The sequence below is a fragment of the Anas platyrhynchos genome, chromosome 3, assembly GCF_047663525.1.
Source record: "Anas platyrhynchos isolate ZD024472 breed Pekin duck chromosome 3, IASCAAS_PekinDuck_T2T, whole genome shotgun sequence".
Lineage (NCBI taxonomy): Eukaryota > Metazoa > Chordata > Aves > Anseriformes > Anatidae > Anas > Anas platyrhynchos.
Window position 1 is genome coordinate 13,586,522 of NC_092589.1, and position 20,171 is coordinate 13,606,692.

Consider the following 20,171-nt stretch of genomic DNA (forward strand, 5'->3'; position numbering starts at 1 on the left):
TTTATTTTACAGAAAGTAATTGGTTTTACTTCGTGCAAAGTACTTCCAGAAACGTTCATTTGAATTCCAAGGCTAAGTGCTTGGTCCAAGATTTATGGAAAGCACTTAACGTTGAATAGGATTATACGTGTCACTGTGCGGTATTACGGCTTTGTCTTTTTCGATCCACTGCCCTGTCCCCTGCTCCACAATTCTGACAGTTGTCCTACCCACTGCTGAGGGAAGTCCTCCAGTTTTACCTTCCCATTCCTCGCAAAAATGTTGGTTTTGTTAACTGGAGGATATATTGTGATTTTAATGTTCCAGTCTTGAGTTCCAGAGAGTTCAGAACTGCTGCTTGCCAGGAAGGAATCCCAGTGGATTCTTTCATATGGACTGTTAAAGCATTATGTACGTAACATTTACTAGCATGTGGCTACTTAACAGATGGATAAACAATTGGCAGGTAATGGTGTACCATATCATTGGGGGGAAAAAAAAAAAAGTTGTTTTGATTGTTAGTCTGTGTTTCATAGAATCATACATGTAAAATGGTTTGGGTTGGAAGGGACTGGGTAAAAATTACCCAGTTCCCCCTGCCATGAGCAGGGACACCTCCCAACAGACCAGGTCACTCAAAGCCCCATCCAGCCTGGCCTTGAGCACCTCCAGGAATGGGGCATCCACAGCTTCTCTGGGGAACTTGTGCCAGGGCCTCATCATCATCATAGTAAAGGATTTCTTCCTTATATCTAAACTAAGTCTACCCTCTTTTAATTTAAAGCCATTCACCCTTGTCCTATCACTACACACCACGATAAAGAGTCCTTCTCCAGCTTCCAACTGTAAGGAACACTTTTTTCATAAGTGTTATCTTAGCCTCATTAACATGCCTCTGTAGTGGCATGTCTCTGCTTTAGTTCCTCAGTTAGTGGCATGAAGAATTATTAATAAAAGTAATTCCTGTCAGAGAAACTCAAATCTTCCCTCTCAGATGAAAGAATATCCATTTTTCCCCCTCAGAGTGCCAAATACCAGTTACATTCAGCAAAACAGGAAACCAGAACAAAGAGGTCTCTAGGCTTGCAACTCTTCCTCCAAGAGGCAAATGAGGCCACTGATGCGTGAGAAGCACTTTATCGACTCCAATCTAAGGAAAAGCGTTTCTCTTGTTTTCAGCCAGAATATGAACAGTAGTCTCTAGAAAACTTTCATTTAAGCCTAATTTGTTTAAACAGTATGTTAAAACATCTGTTTTGAGATACAGCAAATAGTCTTCCTCTCCTCTCAGGAATATTTCCCTAGTATAGAATTTCTCTGCATACAGCAACCAGCCCTACCCAAGACTTCATTTCAAGGATCTGCTTTCAAAATTACATGCAGGTAGGAAGCTTCTCATCTCACGGCTCGTTAAATTAGGCCTTCCAAATTAGAAGGCTTTACTTTATTTTAAATTCAAGGTAATGAGCAACATTTTGTCCCTCTATTGCTCTATCATGGCAGAACAAAAGTATTAATTGTATTCCATTTGGTTGCTGACTTTCAAATGATCAGATAACAACATTTATTTTTCTGTTACTATTTCCATTGCTGTTTTCCAGTAGTCACTCCTATGGAGTTGAAAAATCCACAATTCCCATGTTTTCTTCTCTGTTGTCTTAAGCTTCAAGGCCAGTCTCTCTTTAGAATTTAACAGTGCTTTCAGTCTTTCATCTCTCAGATGCTTGATTACTGTGTGTATCTTCATGATTTTCTTGTCGCTGGTGAGGAGATGTCCAGAGAAGAGCACTGGTTTGGGATCAAAATGTGTAGGTGAATAATGCAGTGCATTGAAACCTGCCACAGGAAGACAGAAATCTGAGTCCCAGAGGGCCTCAAGGCTCATTTCACTGAAGTTATGGAAGCTTTGAAGACTTGCTTGGGCAAGACTTCTATTTCACATATTTGAAAGGCAGCTATCTGGGTCTCTATGCATAGTCTTAGGGAAAACTGCAGAACAAATAACACTTCACCTTGTCTTTATTTGGGGTTACAGAGCTCTGTGGTCACAGTAATCCTCTGTCCACAATAACCTCTTTTACAGGTTGCCTTGCTATGCAATTTAACACCCTAATAAGCTACACATTTCAAGCCGTTCTAACACCAAACCGCTGCACAGTAGCCACTGCACGTTTTGTGGGCTTAAATGACTAGCTACAGAGGCTAATTCATTGGTGAGCCATTGGAGCAGGTGAGAAAAGGGTTTTCAGCCTATATAACAGATTTCATCTTTTATTTCCTTTTTGATATTTATTTTCCTGATATTTTGATATTTATTTTCCTTTTTTATTGATCGCTGCTCTTGTTTGAAATCAGCTCCCCTGGTTTTCACAAGATGGGTGCATTGACTTCTGTATTAGATGCTTTTGCATCCAATATTTTGTTTCTTGCCTATTAAGTAGTTCTTACTGTGTCCCTAACTACACATCTTATACTAGCTAAGACTTTTGTATTAACAAGCAGCTGGTTTGCAGCCACAGAATGGCAACAATCCTTTTTTCTTGCTGCTTCTTGCAAAAGAAGCCCTTTTACTCTCAAAATAAGTAAACTGACAGAATGAAACATCCTAATCAGTCTGATCAGCATCCCAAATAACTTGCTTATAAATTCATTATGTGCTTCTGAAGTAATGGGTGGGATGCCAAAAAAACTTCATTTCTTATTCTCCTCCTTTGCAAGATGAAAGGCTAAGTTGTATGTTCAGTTGGTCTAGTGATCTGTGGAAATCAACTTTAAACTGCTTGAGTATTTTGTGTGCATTTCTGTTTTCAGCCTGAAATTTCCAGATTTCCTCCATCTCCCTTTTTGTTACCCCTTCCTGTGTAAATAGTACTTGCATAGCACCTGGACTCAAAAGTAGGGGCCTTTAGTGGCAGGTCAGCAGCTTTAATTTATAGTGTGAATAATGCTATCGGTATACCTGAGGGTGGGGTTTGGCTCCGTTTGACATTCTCCTTTCACTGTTTCCCTCTGCATGAACAAACACCAGCATGTTCCTGTCCAACTTCCACTACTCTTACTCTTCTAGGGACATTGGTTTCCTCTCTCTTTCAGAGAAATAGCTTTTTATAAGCCATTTTGTAACTTTTTTTTTTTTACCACTGGTACTCCAACACTCCCAGCTCCAGTCCTGTACAATACCTCTCTCAAACACACATGTTGTAGACCATGAAACTTCATTGGACTCCAATGTTGCCTCCATCATTTTATGGCATTTTGCATGCTTCCACACCACAAATTCTTTTTCTTTGCCCGCTGTTTTCTTTGCTTCATATTCTGCCTTTGTAGTCTTCCATTTTGTTCAGCCTTCAAATACCCCTAAACTGTCCCCATTTTCTACTATCACAAATTCATTCTATGGCACCAAAGAGCATCTACCACCTACTCGTTTGGCAATGTACAGTGCACATTGTTTAAACATGCCATTGTTGCTACCACTACAGTATAATATTTTCTGTTATCATGGCCCAGAGCAAACGATAAAAAATTCTCTAAGTGTGATGCTCACAGTAACCTACTACAAACTTTTCCGGAAATTTGGGGATTTTTCCCCCATTCTCCTTGTGAATAACCAGCTATTCTTGGATATGTCAGCTGCTCATTTCTCCTCCAGTAGGACTGCTAGGACCATCCCCTCTTTAATCCTCTATTCTACTGACTATTGTATTCCCTGAGCAAACAGATATGGCTTAAACTATGACAAAAAGTAACCTTTGAAAAGCCTCACAACTCTATAAAACGTGTGCTTGTTTTAGCTTACTGAGCAATGAGAAAACGTGTTGTCAGTAGTCTGTTTTTTAAACCATTAAAGTCAAGAATAAACTGTTATGAACTACTACCAAAGTGTTTTGGATTTTTTCCAGGTTCAGAGTTACGTCCGTACGGAATGGGATCCACTCGATGCTCGCTTCAGCACCAAGGAGCCTTACCGGGTTCACATAGTCGAGCACTCCATCTCTGCAGACAAAGAGCCCATGGCTGACAGCTGCATCTACGATTGTGCTAGGAACAAAATTCAGTGTTTGTCAGTCACCAGAATACCACTGCCATCAAAGGCCATCAGCTGTTGCAGAAATGTTACAGAAGACAAACTAGTCTTGGGTTGTGAAGATTCATCAGTGATTCTGTATGACGCCTACAACCAAGTGACCCTGTTAGCCCAAGCAAAATTATTGCCTGCTTTAATGACTTACCACCCTTCTGGAGCCATATTCATGGTTGGCAGCTCTCAAGGGGAGCTGCAGCTTTTTGACACAGCATTGTCCCCGGTTAAAATTCAGCTGCTGGCAGAAGAGTTTTCACCTGAGGCCACTTTGCAATTCAGCAAACACTTTGACACGTCTAGCAGCCTCGTCCACATCCACTGGGCTGCTGCTCAAGGTGCATCTCCCTGCACTGATGGCACAGATATCCATGATCTTTTGTTGGTTAGATTTGACAAAGGACCCTTAGGAGTACTTCGCTTTAAACTAGGTAAGTTACTGAGCACATTTATTGAAACTTAGGCTCTTGAGGAAACATTTGTACCTTAGAAGTTTTTGGTAGCTTGTAAACATCCAAATTTTAGATATATTTCACCAAAGCGTTGAAAGCACACAATTCCAATGATGTCTGAAGATGTGAACCAAGGAGTCCAATAAGTTTCACAATTACTTAGTATCATTTCTTGTGGGGTCTGGCAGAGTTAGGATGCTGATTTCTTGTATTAGGGTCCTGTTACGTTCCCTGCTAGTCTAATAATGCATGACAATTTCTCATAGTGAAAACTATTTTCATCTGTAGTATGCAGTTATAAGAATTGTATTTTTTCTCTAGTATTCCCTTTGACATCCCAAAATAAGCTATATGTCATAATAGGATGGTAATGCTATCTCTTTCCTAAATGAATTATTGTTTTGTATGATGCAACTGTCTTTTCCATTACAATGTGTATTTGTCCCAGTACTCTGTTATTTCTGACTTCAGTACATGAAATTACACCATTTTTTCCCTTTAAGATTTCACCCAAGAAGGAAAGTTTTCATAACCTTCAGAGAAGTTTGGCCTCTCAGTTAATTTACCAGTTGTGAATAAATGAAAAAGTAATAATACACAACTTAGAATTTATGTAGCACTTCTCATTTTAGATGTAAGGAGGCTTTAAGAGAGTAAAAGCGTAACTAACTCTTAATTTACAAACAGAATAACAAGGGTGAAGGAAAGCTGAAAGGCTTTTTAAAAGTTACACAAGGAGTCAGTGCTTGAACTAACAATAAAACCCCTGTGGTTCATCATCAGTGAGAACCGTATTCATTCCATTCAAGTCAAGCAAGTTACAGGGGTGCAAACCCAGTGTGAGAGTGAAAAAAACAATCATGCTTAAATCTTCTGACTACCAACCCAGTGCTTCACCGTGGCAGTCAGCCATTTCGAATATACTCATCCTGGAAAATTTCAGTATTTTGCCCATTGTCTGTCCAAGAAAACAGAATTGCCTTTGTAGATCTTTACAGGAGGTTTTTATGACTATTTTGTGTAAAGCTATTGAGATTAGGAAGAAGCCCATTTTTTAAAAAACTAGGTGACAGTGAAGTATGAAACTCTACTTTCTCTTACTGTTTAAGTCATGAATGCGCTTTTTGTCTGGGCAAAATGTCTAAAAGTAATGCAGACCTGAACATTTTAAAGTCTGATTTTACAAAACCTTAACTACATATGTCAGTGCAAAAAGATAGATTATTATAATAGGATGTCACCAACAAAAACATTGGACCGATTTACAGTTATACAGTTTTAAACAGAGCTGAACCAGATTGTTGCTGTTATCCAAAATTACTATTAAAGCAACTGTTTACCATTTATTTTGAGATAATTCAGCTGCATTGTGTTCAATGACAGGTTTAATAGTTGCAGAGCACCCCAGAACACTAATTAAAACATCTATTTGATGTTTTTGTGCATGTTGGCCATTAAAAAAAAAAAAAACAACAACAACTCTAAATTACCTCTTACCTGTCAAGCAGAAGGCACTTTACCCACATCTACCTTGCTTTTCTTCAGTCCTCCCTTGTGGGGTTTACTCACAACAGCTTTCCAGAAAGCACAGCTTTCCCCTTGCTATCTTTAGCACATTTATGTTCTTACGGAGGCAAGCAGGCTCTCAGTGCAGGGATTTAGAGGCCTTTCCTGCTAATTGCCAGCTTGTAAACTTAATTGGACTGTCTCCCTGGGCACCGTTCCTAAATCAATTAGGCAGTGAGTTGGCTGTCACCTCTTTTTCCCAAGTAGGTTGCCCGGAAGCGCACCACCCAAGAGAAGTCAAGCATCCAAATGGGAAGATGTTGACCTCTACAGCTGAAAGTTATCATGGTTGAAAATTCATTCTGTATAATTACTGTAAAATCTCTTCTAGGAAGAAGGCAAAGCCCTCCCTAGCCCTCCCTCCCTCCCTCCCTCCTCCTCTATAGCCCACTGCGCAAAAACACGCTGTTCTCTATTGCATCCTGATTTTCAGCTTTACCACTCAGTTTTCCACACTACCAAGGCAATGCTGTGTTAAACAGTCAGCCCCTCTTCCCAACCTCAGCAGTTTTTAGATCTCCACTGCTGAAGAAATAATGCAAATAGAAATTATACTGGAAATTTAGGGGTCCATAGCAGCAAAATCCAGGCACTCAGGACTGAAATCAAATCTGTAATTAACTCATGGCTATGCAGTGTAGCTCTTGTGCCTCGTGCTGCAGTAGAGCACTCAACACAGAAGGCAGCCCAGCTGAGTAACTTCGGTCAACAGAACAGGTCAAAAGTGGATTTGAGGCTGTGAATGTGCTTAAAATTTGGCTTCCCTTCAGGGGTACTGCTGAACCAGCACATATGTCTTACATTTGGCCTCTAATTTTGTGAAGAGGGTAGAATAGCTACTATGGTTTTTTTTGTTGTTGTTATTTTTAAAACATATTTTTCTGTTAATAGAATTACATACTAATAAACAGAAAATTTTCAAGGCAATACTGCAGAGTTTTTGAATGCTTGTTTTTTTTTTTTTTTTTTTTTTTTTTTTGTATATAGTAATCAGCTACTTTTTTTAGACTAAACTGTTCTTACCGGCACCTGAAACACCTCTGGTTTTACTGTTCCGAAAAAAAAAAAAAAAAAAAAAAAAGGATTTTGGGATCCTACAGATACTGCATCATCCATAGCATTTACTTTAATTTCTTCAAGCAAAGAAAGATCTCCCATAAAATACAATTGAAAACAAGCCACATAATTGATTCTGAACTGCATATTTTTACTAAATCACTATGTATGTCTGGCACTCTAGGTAATGTCTGTTCTCTTGGATTCATGGAGTGCTAGTCCTTTGTTTTTATCAGTTATAAATTACATCAACATTATTTGAACCATTTCCCATGAAAATCTGTTAACTATGTCAATGAGAATACGCAAATAAATTTTTAACTTCCAGCAGCCATTTTAAGATCTTGGACAAGATTTGTGAATCTCGTGTTGTGCTGTCTAGTTAGATTTATTTCAGGAAAAGATTCGTGTTAAATTTACCCTCAAACATTAATGGCAAATATTTTTGGTGTTTAATGCCAAACTCATTTTTAAAAGCACTGCAGCTTCTTGTCATTGATGTCAACCCAGCCCTTGGATAACGCCAAAGTTGGTACTGGTGCCAGTAGTTCAGCGCTGCTGGCCTAGAAAGATATTTTAAATATAATGCTATATTTAATTAGCATGCAAATAAGTATTTTCATCTTCACTTAGTGATTAATGTGAAGATTTCCCAACTTATATAGTGCTTTAAAAACATGAAACGTTTAAGACAAATAAATTCTACTATAACAAATAGATGTTATCACAGATGTGCACTCGTTAAACATAGCTATTGCACTGTATAAAGTCCATAGACTTTAATATATGCAAATATTAAGTGAAATACAATAGACAAACATATCTTTTACTTTAATAATGCTACAAAATTAAATATTTCTCTATTACAAATGTGTATATATGTGTGTGTGTGTATACAAGGTTTTTTTTTCCCCCCAGAGCATCAGATCTGTACTTGCGAGTTCTCAGCAGGTTACCTCACCTCGAGCTATAGTCAGATGTTTTCCATGCACTTTTTTCCCCTCTATTTTTATTTTCTGTCACAAATGATATTCACAACAACGTTTACAAAAATTCTCTGACATCTCTTTTCTATATATCATGTCTGCTTTTTCTGTTACCTGATTTTTTTTACTAGCCATCCTACAGCTCCAAAATTCATTTTGAAAATCACCTTGTTCCCTTTCTCCTCATAATTTTTACCTTGAAATTAATTTCGACGAACACCATCGGAATGTAGATTGAGTTTTTTTTTTTTCTTTTTTAAATGTTTTTAATTAGTGAGAGGGAAACAGTAGGTTTGTTCTGGTCTCTTTCTGATATCTGGAGCAGTAGCAATAAATAATATTTATTGCACAGTGATACAAAGCACAAAAAAAGTACTACAGTGACGTATAAGGCCTACAGCACATGATCATCTACCTAGTCAGAGATGATAAAAACCTTACTCTCTGCAATTTTTCAGTCACCTTTTCTGTTTAGAAGCTGAGACCAGCAAGTCAAAAAATTTGTGAATCTGTTTTAATTAATACTGGCCGGAGACTGAATGCCCTCATGGAGTGGGCAATCTGTCATTCTTTTTTTTTTCCCTTATGGCAGCAAGACCATGGTTTCATGTGTACAAGTTCAAAAGGTTGCTAGTTGTTGATATTTTTCGTGATATCAGCATATCAGAAGAAATACCTGGTTCCCTGGTTAGAAGTTAGTTCTAGAGCAATTGCAATAAGTAGAAGATGTCATTGAGGTCTGAACTGCTGTAAACTTGTATACGTTGGTAAGTTTGTGTGAGACTGGTGCTATTTTTTTTTCTACTGTTGTCCAGCAGTATTTCTCTACAAGAAAGTGATGCTAGGAACAGGAATTTATTACCTCCCACGCAATAATAACAGACTGAGAATAAGCTTTTTCTACCATGTTTAGATCAAACTTCATTACGTGATCTTTTCACTAGAGGGTATTGACCACATTCACCCTATCCTCCATGTGCGAAGTTCACTGATAGCTTTTCTCCACTGTCCAAAGCACCCTAAATCTAAATAAACCAAGATAATAAGGAGCTATATCACATAAAAATTTAATAGTGAAAATCGTTAACGTAAGCTTTCTGATTTTAACCAACACCAATTATTTTTAGCTGTGCTGAAAAGTAGTCAGCTATTGTTTTACACTCCTCATAACACAGTCTTTGGTTTTAATATTTCCTATAAAAGGTGTGATCACGAGAGGACAGCTGGGCCTTGTGGAAATCATCCACCAGTACATTCGTTATGATGAGATACACGAGGCAATTAATGTCCTGAACACCATGAACTGGAACACGATGGGTCGTCAGTGTTACATATGCTTGAGCGCCATTGTCAATCACCTTCTTAAACAAAAGCTTACACCAGACAGAGAAGGTAAGGGACTGATTATATTTTTAATGTATTTTTGTGGAGTCTTTGTAATTCTTGTGTGGATTATGATGATATATTTATTTACTTTATAACAAAGACAATAGAGATAATCCAGACAATCGTTTGATCATGGTACTCCATAATTAAATGTCATACGTAGAGGAATAATTTCAATAAAGTCTAGATCAATGTGTTGATTCCATCTTAGTTCACATTTCTATCAATAGTGAAAGTAAAATAATGCATATTTTAACATATATAGGATAGGCATGAGTTAATATGTATAACGCTGTGTTATATATGTTATAACTTTATTACATTATAAATTTAGCTTAATTCAGGCTAGTGTTAGTTAATACAGGCCTCAGATGTTTGTTTTATAATCATACTGAGACAGCACTGGCTTAAGGAGGGACATTTGCCTGTAACAGGGACAAGAGATTTTAGTATGGTTTGTAAGGTGCTTATGAAGGGTCATTCTTTCACTACAAGATCCAAAAGCTTTGAATACACTATCCTCTGCTGCCTCCTTTAGGATTACAGCTTTTGTCCTCACTGTAATCTTCTGGCCCCCTGCAGTAGTAGCTGGGGTCCCTCACAAGAAATGATGAATTTTAGGCTCAGCCTCGTCTCTGCTGAAGCCTGGTGTCATGCCTTCCTCTTGATTTGCTGTGTATCTTGAAACTCAATAGACTTCAAGATTTGAAGTGCCTTGATTTAGCGAAGGTGTTATCCTCCAGTCTAGCAGGCAGACAGCTGGGGACCAGGCATCTTTTGTGGCAAGAAAGAATACTTAGGGTTCTGGTGCGTTTGATGATAGAAAAACTCCAAGGTGTCCTACACTGCTGCCAAACCATCAGCTATCGCATTTTGGGGGATCTGATTAAAAAATCTCTGCATTGCAAATATAGCATATCAATTCTAAATAAAACATGCTTTTAAAAGGACCTATGGAAAAAAAAATCTAAAAAAAAGCTGATTTTAACACTCTTGTAAAAATATGCACATTATAAATAGATGTCTGTGTGTTTGCCCCCATGCGGCTTCCTAACACTGTTTACAGCAGACGGAATTTTATTCTGTCCAGGAGTTATTCTACATGAAGCTAACAAATTTGGCATAGTAATTTGTTTTCTTTTTTTTTTTTTTTTTTTATTATTAGCAAAAAACCCAGTGAGGCCTTTTATTTATAGTGATGTGGCAGTTATCTTTGAGATCTTTATTCTGCCTTCAACATCAAGCTGGGCTATCTAATGAATGTATAACTGTGCTAGTAGTTGCTCGTATTCCATGTAGGTTGGAATATTTGTGAAGTACAAAACATGCTGTCAAGAAAACAGCAATGGCAAGAGCGTACGGCTTGTTTTCGCGAGGTACCGCTGTATTCAATTTAATCTAAATTGACTGCTGCTTTGAAAGAAAATACCTTTAAAGTTCAGCTTATCTTACTGTCTAGATTTAAGATAACACAAAACCTAATTTACTAACAGTTTGCCTGTGTTCATAACACACTACTGTTAGCACATTTAGTGCAATCAAGCCTAATAAAATAAATGTAACTATGCTCGTAAATAAAGAACCTTTATCGCTAAATACAGAAATGGCTAGTTCAAACGAACGCTAATAACCGAAAATCAATGAGATTTTGTCTGCCTAATGAGACAATAGGTTGGCTGTATTTTGGTTTTCAAGCCCCCACAAAATTCTGATGAGCAGCAGCGATTTGCACACCCTCCTTGAAAGGAGAACCTGTGCTGGTGCAGCAAATTCTCCCTGTGCCTTCAGAGTGAGCAAGACTTCTGTCGGTTGTTTTGTTTGGACTGTGTGACTTTTGCATGTGTTGACTGTCAAGCAGAAGTCATATAGCATAAATATTATTGATCATTAAATTTCTTCCCAGCTAAGCATGTGGGACACGAATGCATAGTGTGTATTTTCCTGCATTGCTTGTAATTTTGTATTAAAAACATGTAGCAAAATGGCTCAGAGCTATGGCTGTGGAGTACACCAGTCAGAAAGTATTTAAAGCGAAGACAACTTCTGTAACAAAAGGGCTTTATTTTATTGATTACAAGGGAGGTTATCCTGTTTCCAACCACTACACGCTGTAGGAGAGCCAAGCCCTTAGGGTTTCTAGACCCTTTTATTTAAAGTTTGTAAAGAACTATTGGCTGAAGGAGGTTCCTTAGACCTCAAGGCCATCACAAGAAAGGTTCTGTCACCTGCTGACCTAATACATAAGAATAATCCCTGAAAAACTGAAGTTCATTGTTGTCTGCCTAAGAGGACTAAGAAAATTTGAGCTAACAGAGTTGATCTCTACTGGACAAACTTGTTCAAACTGTATTTTTCTTATGAGTCACTTTTAATTGTATGCTTCTGGTGAGAACTAGATGTGTTATAAACTTTTTCATCTTTTTGACAGCTTTTGTTGCTCAAAGTCATTGTCAGCTCTGCCTCAAAGTGAAAGTTTATATGCACATTTGTGTTTGTACAAGCTGTCATATTTTAATTTCATCTGTCCTACAACAACATTGCATTGCATCAGTGTTTGAGGAATTTGACTGACTGCAAACATGAGCAACCTGTTGTAATTGAAACAGTTTCACTTGTTTCATTGCTGCTGTGTTTGAACTCTACAGCACAGCTTGAGGCAAGCCTTGGAACCTTTTATGCTCCAACAAGACCCCTCTTGGATACAACCGTGCTGGAGTACAGGGACCCCATCAGCAGATACGCGAGAAGGTTCTTCCACCACCTGCTCAGGTGAATGACAGTTTCAACTTCTATCGACTCAAAATTAATTGCATATTTCAATAACTACCTACTTTAATGTGGTTAACATTTTCCAAGAGGACCACCCCTGAAAAAAATGCATTCATTGTTACTGTTTGTTTAACTTGCACTTCGTTCCTTTCAACTATGGTATTGCAGATAAAATGTTATTCAGAGCTCTTCTATCATCAATACACATAAAATGATTCACTCTTTCCCTTTTAGCTTGATAGAAAAAAGATAGTGTGCATCTGAGAGATTTATATCCACCAACTGCTTGCAGATTAACTATTGAAACAGCTTACAAACTTGGAGAAGATCTTGAGTTTAAATAGATGCTAAATTGCAAATGAACAGTATCGTCCAAGATGTTTTTGGTTTTGCACCCTTGAAATCTGAGCATTTGGTTATTGTCACCCTCAGAGTGACATTTTCCAGCCACTTTCAGTATACTTTAAGGTCTAGAAGTCTTCACCATTAAAATACAAGAAAATGAAATGTTGCTTTAAGTTATATGATGTTAAAACAATCATAATACCAAATTCAGCTAGGATTTATATTGCATTGATATATGGCTATATTTGTGTAATACATCAATAGCCTAAATTTCAGTCTGTTGGAAGTATCAATATAGGCTGTTCAACCTGCTCATGTGTTCAAGCACAAATACAACTGAAGCATTCCCTCTGATAATTATCCAGTCAGTGAAAAGAAGGAGAAATCTTCTGAATGATAACCCAAATGTTTGTAATGACTTGTCGAGCACATGCTGAGGAGACTTGCAACATGCCCTTTTTCTGGGTTCCATCCAGCTTGTATATGTTGTCCACATATGCCAAGTGAGGAACTGCAAGCTTCTTTGATGGTTCAGTGTGTGCTTCTTTGGTGGTACAGTGCGAGCTTCTTACAAATCTGAAAGAGAACTAATTTATACCATCTTCTAAATTTTGAGTCTGAACAGGATCGCCTGTCTGCTGAACGGGTCCGTACCAATGGGGTAATTATTCTAAGCAGAAGAATGCGCCAAATATCTGCATAATATGTACCAGCTTTTACTGGAGTTTTCTTGATAGATTTGGCCAGAGTACAGGGTACAAGCTCTGCTTTTGCCTTTCTCCTAGAAACCAGCAGGGAAGATCTGTTGCTGCAGTGGCCAACTGTAGTGGCTGTGGGCCAGTTGCCTGCAGAGGACAGATGCGGAAAGAATGCCTCAGAGATTGCTGAGAGGTGTAATAGCTCCAGCGCTCTTACATCTGCTAGAGAAAGGTGTATTCCCTCTGACTCAGGATTTGCTTCCAAATGCTAGCAGGCATGCAGAGGCATGGGGCCCTGGCTGAGCTTTCAGCCCTTGGGGCTGCTGAACACAGCTGAAACACTGACTCAATCCCCCTAGCAAACACGAAGCTTCGGTGTCAGAACGCTGCCTGGACAGCATGGGGCACAGATGGGAGGGGTGCAGGAGGGTCTCCCCATGTGTTTTACCTCCGCTATAAAGCAGCCCTCGAATGATCTACTGTTGTGGCAGTTTCTTGAAAGAAATGGATGTTGTTTTGCTGTTTCCCTATTGTCAAAGGGATTTGTATTCAACTGAATCAAAGTGATAGGATCATGTGATTGCTGCAAAACAGATGGTAATGCTTAAAGCTTATCTGAGAAGACATAATCTAAGTGCAAAATGAAATGTTCAAAAATGGGAGATTTATCTGATAGAAAGCAAGGAAATGATGTCCAGAGCTGATCTTTATTGTATTAAAGTGGCTGTGCCTTAATTGCTGTTTATTTCCTTTTAGATGTTTTCTTAAGTGAATAGAATGATTTGAATGTAGGCTAAAAAGCAAGTGCTACAGATTTGCTGGAGGAATGGTAAACCAGACGGATGGTTCTGGGTGAGAGAAAGCCACCTAGGCATGCTGCAATGTCTGGGAGAATCACAGCGAGGCACAAAGCTCAATAATTCGTCCAGGCACGCAGAAGTTGCAGCCTCTGCTGTTACGTCCCTCTGCAAGGAGCCAGCAAGGCCAGCCACTTCTGCCAACCTGCATTTATGAATGTGGGTTCAAAACAGGAAGGAAAGTCTGCTCTTGCCTTGTTGGATCAATGTATTATACCCATCAGGTACTGGAAATGGAATCATCTTCCCACTACCTGTTTGTCAGAGATGACAACTTTATCTGGATGTCAGGAAGGCTTCATTTAAAGTCGGTTTTATGCCGTCTGTCTCAACCCTTGTTATTTTATTCATTCTTTTTTATTTTTATTTTTATTTTCTTTATTTTTTATTATTTTTTTTTACCCTTATTCATTTAGCACTAAATACTCGCAGGCTAGTTACAAATAGTTGATCTACTCTTCCCAGTGGATTTGTGTTTCCACAGATGTGTAAACAGGACCAAAGAAAATAATAGCAAGAAGACTTAAATGCAAATGCACCGTAAACTGTCAATGCCAACTTGACACAGCACTAGGATACATTTGTTACTCTCTTGTGAGCAAGAGGAGACAAAAGCAAAATAATCACTTTGTTCCCTATTGCAACAAGAAGCAGAGGAAACACAGAGCTTCTTAAGTTGCATGCACTGTAAGTACGGCTGGTATTCAAAAAATATTCCCTGGAATATAGTAGGGACTTCTGCAATTCCTTTGGGCTTCAGAGAAAGCAAAAAGCATATGCACAGGAGGCAAATGTAGATTTGAAAGATACTGGGAGCCAGAAATTCAAACGTGGGGTAGGAAGAGTGAGGAATGTGGCTTAGAAGCATAAGCGAAAAACAAGGAAGCAAGGGCAAAGGACTAAAGAGAGGGATAGGGACATACAGAGTAATGCAAAAGGGTAGAGTGGGAGTACAGAGCGAAAAACAGACAACAGTGTAGGATGTATGTGGTGGATAGAGGAGACCAGGAGCATAAGGGGTGGACAGAGAAGGGCGGAGTCTTTCATGCAAGATTAAAACATTAAAAAGCTTAAATGTTTCTAGATCTACATCTGAAAAATGTTCATATAAACAAAATTCTTCACCCCCACCCCCCTGCCCCCCCAGCTTTCCTTTGAATGCCCCACCAATCTGCCTTAAGCCTTTTCTAGAAGGACCCACTCTTGGGAGAGAAATATTAATTCATTCTACATGCTGAGACAATCTTTGACCTGCCTGCTGAGTCTGCCAAAAAGGTGCCAGTTATTGTTGTACTTTTTAAGATGTGAGTGTCTGTGTTTACTAGAATTGAGAAATGCAGTCACCTTTTCAGAAAGGCTATCCTCACCTCGTAATAATCATGTGCCAATGATTTTAATCTTTACTGCAGGCGGAAAGGTTTTATATCCAGTTGCACATAACTGGAGACATCCATTTTCACATTATCGGTGAGATTATAGGCTAAGTATTTTTCTGCCATCAAAAAGATCAGTTTCCAGAAAAAAAAGTAGTGTTGTGATGGTAGGTTCCCTCATTTAGGTATCGGGCACTTTAGAAAGAAGGTGCTCTGTAACAACAGAGCTGTATTGCAACTACAGGTTAGAAAATGGTGCGGCAACCTGAATGGGCCAAGAAACACTGAGGGCACAACTGAAATGTATCGCATTTAGAAGGAAGGAAACCGTCTTGCACCGCATTTAACAGAGCCACATTATTTGTATGTTTCATTACAAACACTAAGTTTTACCATTTGCGATCCGTGCGGCATCTTCAAGTTTCCACTAAAACAGAGGTACAGAGTTTTGCAGGTATAGGCCCTGAATAAAAAATATGGAATACCTCCAAAAACAGGCGTTCGGTATACGAAATTAAAATTAAAGACCTCTTAATTACATGCCAGGGATCTATTACAACAGTATTTATGGAATGAATAATTATTTTCACTTTAAATTCTTATCTATAATTAAAAAATACAGGAGCTGAATTACAAGTATAAAAATATATCTTAGGTGTTCCTTGCCACTTGAGCAGCACTCCTGTATTTTATTATGATGTCACTACTTATAATAATATAATGCATTATATCATTATGTAAAATGTTGAGCAGAGGCGGATTTATTAGGCAGCCTTGGGGAGCTGTAACCTCCTTGCCCCCACCCTTTTGTTAAGCGCTGCCTACGAAGTGTATTTGTGTAATGGGGGAGTGGCTGCACAACCTCCTGCCTCTGGATAACAGCCTCATCTAGCCGTGCACAGAACATGGAATGGGATGGAATAGTTTTTCACTCGTTAACTGCGGCATCGCTGACTCATGGCTTTGCTTCCCTCTGATCAAGCATTCATAAATTGGACTTGTCATATTTTCTAATGCATGAAATTATCTTGTTTGTTTGATACACTCAGGCACAAACACGCGCCTGCTCTGTTTCACTGAAACTTTTCTCTCCTTCTCAGAAAGACAGTGAGGAAGAAATATGGCATGAGCTGGAAGCAAAGGCAGGGTTGGAAAGTGAAGTCTGAAATGCATCTGAGGAGCTGTGGAATTAGAATGCAGGCCCAGCTCCGTGCTTCTGCTGTGCCCTTTCCTCCTTTATAGTTCTCTTCTTGTGCTTCTGAATGCACAATTTAAGGATCTTTTTTGTTTGGGTTTGTTGTTTTTTTGTTTGTTTGTTTGTTTGTTTTTTCCTCTGGAAAAACACTAAGATTCAAAACCATGTCGACCTTCCCATCTGGTAATTCCATTACCCATCCCCCTTCTACCAGCTCCAAGTACAAATATGTTTCCCTCCGAAGCAAAGCTCTGTTCTAAATACCAGGACAGTTCATTTGCCTCTTTCAAGAGAAAAGCACAGCTCTGATCACATCCACTCTGAGAGTTTTGAATGGATTGACAGAAGTATTCTGCTTTGTACAAGTCCAAAAATGAAAACTAGGTATTTTTGCTGTTCCTGTTTTTATGCTTCACCCCAGAAGCGTCATGTACTCTTCCAGTGTCCAGTGTAAAATTCTGTTGGTTAAACACAAAGAATTTAGGCAGAACATTTGTGAGTACAAATCTATACACAGAGCTTGACTGAGGTCTTGTTTGAATAAAAACTGGTAAAGGAGATGAGAAAGTACGTGATCCTTAGCATCAGGTGAGATCTGTTTCCAGCCAGTACGGTTTCTTATCAATCACTTCACTATTTGAGAGTTGTGAAGTGTACTGCTATGCAGCCTGACATGATTCCTTGACACAGTTACCGCTTACCTCCAAGACAACCTTTGAAAAACTAAAATAAAGCTCTTTCACCCTGCAGCGACATCACTTATGCAGTTCTAACTAACCCTTGGTAAGCAGGTTCTTGTATCGCTACAGTGCGGTCTGCAAAGTAGACGTGCACTGTGACTGTTCCATCCTAAACAAGACCCTAAATCAAAGGTGAGAAAATGCCTCAACACCATAATAGTTCCCAATCCGATTTGCTCCCAACTGGATGGAACTAAGGGACAAAGTGAGCAAAGAGCTTTTATGATCCTTTTAAAGAGCACCCTAAAAGTAGAATCTATAATTATATTGGTACATAGTGTGTCACAAAATACGTATAAACATTAATGATGACATGGTTCAGGACTGAGAATGTCTTTTATATTCATAAGGTAACCTATTAGGCATTAAATTATGCCTTCAGATAAAATGACCGCTGATGTCAGTCAGGTTCTCTATGGTGGCCACATGAACAGAATTCATCTCTACGGGAGTAAGTTCAGTAGCCGCATTCTGACTAAAGTAGCACCTTCTGGAGAGGACTTTGAAGAGTCATTTTTTGTCATCTTGTAAGAACGATCAAAACCAAAGGTTTTCATATAGCCATGGCACTGATAAATGAGAATTTCAATTGCTGTGATGGAACTGCACATGAAAAGATCCCCTGGTCATGCTTCTTGACCTGTTTTAGAAACAAGAAATAAAGGCGCCTATTCAATGGAACTAGATTATTTTTTCATTTAAAGAGATATTTAAATCTCGGGAAAAGTTTAGAATGTCTTTGCTTCAGTCCTATATTGCTAATGAGTTTTTTCTTAAACCAGCTCCACAACAGGTTCCGATTTCAGGCAGATGCTCTGACGCCACAGGAGTAGCTCCAGGATTTAATTCTCTAGTGACAAACACAATGCATGAAATACTGAGCAAAATATTAGGAAAAGAAAAGAGGAAATAACACGACATAATTGCTTGAGAATAAAATCCCGTGAAGATAAAGCACAAGAAATCTCTGACAGAGATTTGGGCAAGATTTTCTGCTGAACCTGATGGGAGACATTGCTTGAAGCATGGGAAAGACGTCCCCTCCCACACACTTAGGGCAGTCCCAGAGCTGCTCTGCTGTGGTACAGCTTCCTACAGCCACCGATAGCTGGCTGCTTGGTGGTCCTGAGTCCCATACCTCCTCCAGTTCTCTGCTACGTCTCCACCCGTGGGACCACACTTTTAAAGAGGAAAATGGAAATCTGCCCTCAGAAAGTCATGTTTCCTTCTGTACCAGCTGTGCAAGTCCAGAGGGCTTTGGGCATACATCAAGTGCAGAAACAGCACAAAAATATACCAACAAAAATATACCATATTCATGGACGAAACCAGGAGAAAGTTCTTAACACATCTTCATATTTTAGCTGCTGTGGTAGGTCAGTCAGCTTTCCTTTGCGTGTCATCAGGTACTCCCTACTTATCAACTTCACCTAGTCACTAATGGTGTCTCCTGGAGTGGCCACCTCAGGGCCTCAATACGGCTGCTTGGGAAGACAAACTTTTTCACAACCAGCATGCCCCGTGGGCAGCTTCTCCTGTCCATGGGCTACAGCTCTGGCCCAGAGTCTGCACCTGTGAGGGCTCTCCACAGCCTCCTTCAGGCCATATGCCATCCACCTGGGATCTCCACAGGCTTCAGGGGGACAACCTGCTCCACCAGGGTCCTCTTCATGGGCAGCAGGGGGACTTCTGCTCCAGAGCCTGGAGCACCTCCACCTCCTTCCTCACTGACCTTGGTGTCTTCGGGATTCTTTCTCTCACATTTTCTCACCCTTTTCTCCCAGCTGCTGCTGCACAGTATTTTTTCCCTTTCTTAAATTTGCTCCCCCAGGGGCACAACCAGTGTTGCTCATTGGTTCAGCCTTGGCCAGCAGTGGGTCCCTTTTGGAGCTGGCTGTAACTGGCTTCTATCTAACACGGGGCAGCTTCCAGGCTCTTCTCACAGAGGCCATCTCTGCAGACCCCTGCTACCAAAACCTTGCCATATAAACCCAATACATCTCTTTACCAAGAAACTTTTCCTCTATTCATTTTCAGCATCTTCCTGAGCCCTATCATCACACCTCACTTTCCTGTATGTGGGCCATCTGACAGTTCTGTCCTGAGCGCCATTCATCAGATCAGAACAGAACGGGACTTGGCAACCTGTAATCTGTTTGTTATGTACAAAAACAGTCTGTTTTCTTCCTTAAAAGAGCTTAAATTTTCTGAATTTTCTCCCTCTTCCATCCAGTTTCCCCCAGGAAGAGCTAACTGGTCAGGCAGCCCTAGGTTTCCTGTCTTCAAATGCAGAGCTCCCTTTTATGGTTCTTCACAGCTGAAAAGCCTGTTAAGGGAAGCATGTGATAAGTAAGATTTAGAACAAGTCAGCAGTAGTCAATTGTCCAATAACTGGATATAATGTCTTGGGGTTGCACCCCACCTCTCCTGATTTAATAATGTAGAGTTTAGATGTCCTACACATTCATCTGGGCTGCCTCCGCAGTTCGGAGAAGGATGTGGGCGCCCAAAGGATGAGTAATCCCATCGAAGGGAGATGTCTAGGATAAGTGTGAACAATCAAATGCCAGTGCCTATCCCTATCAATTAACTATAAAGGGAACATATCTGATTAGCTTAAATGAGCCATGTAAAAATGAGCTGTTTGAAGATAAATTGGATGATTTGCACTGTAAATGGCTAGTTCCT

At 39.5% G+C, this 20,171-nt stretch overlaps 1 protein-coding gene and 1 long non-coding RNA gene across 6 annotated transcripts in view; one reads left to right on the forward strand and one right to left on the reverse strand.

Annotated features, from left to right (window-relative positions):
• WDPCP (WD repeat containing planar cell polarity effector) overlaps positions 1 to 20,171 on the forward strand; it is a 147,873-nt gene that overhangs the window by 73,610 nt on the left and 54,092 nt on the right. For all 4 annotated transcript variants that reach the window (XM_072035330.1, XM_072035331.1, XM_072035329.1 and 1 more), the window contains 3 exons: positions 3,882 to 4,491; positions 9,324 to 9,512; positions 12,152 to 12,275. In XM_072035330.1, the coding sequence (XP_071891431.1) occupies positions 3,882 to 4,491; positions 9,324 to 9,512; positions 12,152 to 12,275 (923 nt within the window). The remainder of the gene's footprint in view (positions 1 to 3,881; positions 4,492 to 9,323; positions 9,513 to 12,151; positions 12,276 to 20,171) is intronic.
• LOC113843096 (uncharacterized) lies at positions 1,068 to 6,242 on the reverse strand. 2 transcript variants are annotated; one of them, XR_003496103.3, is made up of 3 exons: positions 6,010 to 6,242; positions 3,858 to 4,020; positions 1,068 to 1,815 (listed from the first exon to the last, which is right to left on the reverse strand). It is a non-coding gene; the product is annotated as an uncharacterized lncRNA (long non-coding RNA). The 2 variants fall into 2 exon arrangements; XR_005264381.2 differs by having other exon boundaries at positions 3,948 to 4,020; positions 6,010 to 6,238.